Consider the following 3773-nt stretch of genomic DNA (forward strand, 5'->3'; position numbering starts at 1 on the left):
TTGAATACTTGGCCTCCTCTTGGAACTCCTTAAAAACTTTATGAGTGTACACCTTTGCGGCGTCGGCCTCAGCGACCAAATGCGTCTCAATTTAGGAGAAGTGTGCTTGTCTTCGTTGTCAAGCTTCTTATGCGTATGCCGTTGTTGGTCCATAGCACTCTTAAAACGCAGCAAAAACTCAAGCAATGTACCTGATTTGCCCTCAAATCTTTTAAAAAACTATTTTCACTCTCACGATCTTTGGGTCGTCCTCATAATGACTCCCATCTCTAGGTCCGCAATGTGCCATCACCCACTGGTTCCTTTTCGAGAACATTTCCTTAAACCAGTCAATGTTATTGAGTCCATGTTCTTCGCCTATCTCTTCCCATCTGGCATCAAACTCTGCAGCTTCAATGTCCTCATCCCATATAATGGTATTTATTTTCCTTATAAATACAATATAATCTTCCCTTGTCACCCCATACTTAGTAGGCACTTTGTTCATGATATGCCACATGCAAAATCGGTGCCTCGCTTTCTTGAACACAAGTGGCACCGCTTTCAAAATGCCTGCATCCTGATCGGTAATAATATAATTAGGCTCCTTTCCACCCATTGCCACCAGGAATCGTTTCAAAACCCACTGAAAGGAATCAGCGTCCTCATGTGCGACAATTTGCACGTAATGTGATGTGATCGCTTATGGTTATCCACCCGGTGAACGGTGTGAAGGCCATATCATACTTGTTGGTTGAATACGTTGGATCGAACGACACACAATCCCCAAAAGCAGAGTAATTCCTTCTTGCAAAGATCACCCCAAATAGCTCTACTCAAGCTACCGTCGAGTCAACATCATAGTCAAAGAAGAACCCTTCCTTATTTACAGCCATTTCCTTAAAGTGATCTATGAACAATTGGCCATCCCGTTCATGAATGTAACATTTCACATTTCTGTGAAAGTTCTTAAAATCATTTAGGCTAGCTCCAATGTTCTCAAAACCATTGACGTGTTCTTTCAACATTTTGTATGTCTTCGTTGCTCCTATCTTCAGCTGTAAATGAATGATATACTTTAAGGCATCAGCATAGGAAACATCTTTATGATGCCCCAAATAAGTGTAATTTTAAAAAGCGTTATATTAAAAAGTGTAATTCTAACTGTCAAAGGTGTAATTCTAAAACTCAAAAGTGTAATTTCATCACGATATAAATAAGTGTAATTTTAATAGAACAAAGTGTAATTCTAACAGGAAAAAGTGTAATTCCAAATAAGTGTAATTGTAATAAAAGGCTAACTACATGACACACCCTACAATTAAAAAGGATAATGATTTTTCGATAATCGGTTCGATTGCATTTGAGTCATGTAAATGAATGATATACGTAAGTGTAAGCGTAACATAAAATGAAATTTCAACACTATATAAATATGTGTGACTCGCAATATAAAAAAGTGTAATTCTAACACTCAAAAGTGTAATTGTAACAATAAAAAGCGTAATTTCAAAGACAATATAAATAAGTGTAATTTTAATTGAACAAAGCGTAATTCTAATGAGATAAAAGTGTAATTGCAAATAAGTATAATCGTAATTAACTAAAGTGTAATGTTAGATAATAAAAGTGTAATTCCACAGATTGGTGTCATAAATAGAGCCAAAGACTACCTCAATCACTCACCCTATAATTATAAAGGATAATCATTTTGTGGTAATCTGTTAAGTTGCATGATGACTTCCGAAACTCTCTATCCTGGGCGATATGAGCTCATGGTTGTGTCCGCATGAAAGCGATCAATGAATAACCCCCATTCTTCACAAATAGTAGAATCCTCGCTTTGCATCCCACGCGCCTGACTTTGTGCTTTCGCATCCCATCCTGCCGCCCACTTCTCTCTATTTCTTTTTTATATTTGAACCCTTCTCGGTTGCAAACCAACAGCTTTGACTTGATTTCCCCGTCACGCCATCTTTTGGTCGTGTATTTCCGTACATCGAAACCACAGGCAATTGCATAGATCTTATAGAATGTTTCGCTTCCTCGATTTCCAAAAATTCTGCCCAATATATGGTGTAAACTTTTCTTCCACTACCCTGCAAAATTCCTCCTCATTTGGCTTTCTTTTGCTATTGTCCTGAGCAGTATCTGTCAATGATTGAAACAATATTCTCCACAAGCTTCAGTGAATAAGAGTGTAATTCTAGTCGACAATGTTGTAATTCTATAAATTAAAAGTGTAATTTCAGCACAATATAAATAAGTGTAATTTTAATAGAATAAAGTGTAATTCTAACAGGAAAAACTGTAATTCCAAATAAGTGTAATTGTAGTAAAAGGCTAACTACATGACACACCCTACAGTTATAAATAATAATGATTATCTGATATACGTAAGTGTAATCGTAACATAAAATCGAAATTTCAACACTATATAAATATGTGTGACTGCAATATAAAAAAGTGTAATTCTAACAATCAAAATGGTAATTTTAACAATCAAAAGTGTAATTTCAGCACAATATAAATGAGTGTAATTTTAATCGAACAAAGTGTAATTCTAACAGGCAAAAGTGTAATTTTAACAATAAAAACTGTAATTTCAGGACAATATAAATAAGTATAATTTTAATAGATCAAAGTGTAATTCTAACAGACAAAAGCGTAATTCCAAATAAGTATAACTGTAATTAACAATAGTGTAATGTTAGATAATAAAAGTGTAATTCCACAGATTGGTGTCATAAATAGAGAGCCAAAGACTACCTCAACCACTCGCCCAAATAAGTGTAATTTTAATCAAGAAAATTGTAATTTCAGTAAATTAAAGTGTAACTTATCCATTTCTGCAATAGAATATTTTTAACTTTTCCATTATGTGATTCTAATTTCAGTAACTGTATTTTCAAGTAACAAAAAGCGTATTTTCAAACTCACGTGTTGATACGTAAATTTCAGCGGGAACAAATGTAATATTTGAACTAAAGTCAAATTTAAACCTATTACCAAAATACAAACAATCCAACAAAATACAAACAATACACATTGATGTCAAGAATGTTACACTGTACATGAATTAGGTTACAAAACTTGCTCTACAAAACTTGCTCTACACTCGACAAAATTTGCTCTACAAAACTTGTTCATATGCATGTTCATTGTTTTAAAGTATTTCATTTTTAATATAGAGAGTTTAGATTTTTAAAACATAAACAGATAAAAAATTATTAAATGTTAATAATTACCATCAATCATTGTTACAAGTTGCATGTCAGCCATTGTTGATGTTGGAGTACGCACTTTATCAGGCTTGTTGTTGTTCTTGACTCAACATCTTCGTGTACCTTTGATATGCTGAAAATGGTATCATCAAAACAAATAACTTTATTTCGTACAAATAATGACCATGTAAGATTATCAGGAGATATGAAATTGTTGTTCTTGTTGGCAAATTGTTCTTCTTGTTGAAACGGGATATTAAATTTAGTTGAAGGGCGGTTTTTGAGATGTTACCGCCATGAAAGAGAGGAAGAAATTTGATGTTTTTTTTTGTTCATTTTTAATTTGGTGGTTGTTGCTGATGTTGTGTTGAGGAAGTGTAATAGAAAGTACATGCATGTTGACAATAAACAGTGGGTAATAGCTTTGTCCCCTGACACAACTCCCTCTCTCATGCTAATCCTATTTTCCTTTTTTTCCAAACGCCTAAAGACCCTATATTAGAAACTCCATCCAGACGGTTCATTTAGAGGATCCTATGGCTCTAATAAAGACTTAGGGACTCAAATATT

General features: G+C 34.0%; 1 protein-coding gene across 1 annotated transcript; it reads right to left on the reverse strand.

The window, feature by feature from the left end:
- Nucleotides 1-211: 211 nt before the first annotated feature.
- On the reverse strand, nt 212-3261 carry LOC141590487 (protein FAR1-RELATED SEQUENCE 1-like). The gene is made up of 4 exons (XM_074411078.1): nt 3228-3261; nt 2078-2130; nt 825-1037; nt 212-625 (listed from the first exon to the last, which is right to left on the reverse strand). Exons 1-4 carry the CDS (start codon nt 3259-3261, stop codon nt 212-214), a joined length of 714 nt encoding a protein of 237 aa, XP_074267179.1.
- Between the last annotated feature and the right edge of the window lie 512 nt (nt 3262-3773).

The sequence above is a fragment of the Silene latifolia genome, chromosome 7 (assembly GCF_048544455.1).
Source record: "Silene latifolia isolate original U9 population chromosome 7, ASM4854445v1, whole genome shotgun sequence".
Taxonomy (NCBI): domain Eukaryota; kingdom Viridiplantae; phylum Streptophyta; class Magnoliopsida; order Caryophyllales; family Caryophyllaceae; genus Silene; species Silene latifolia.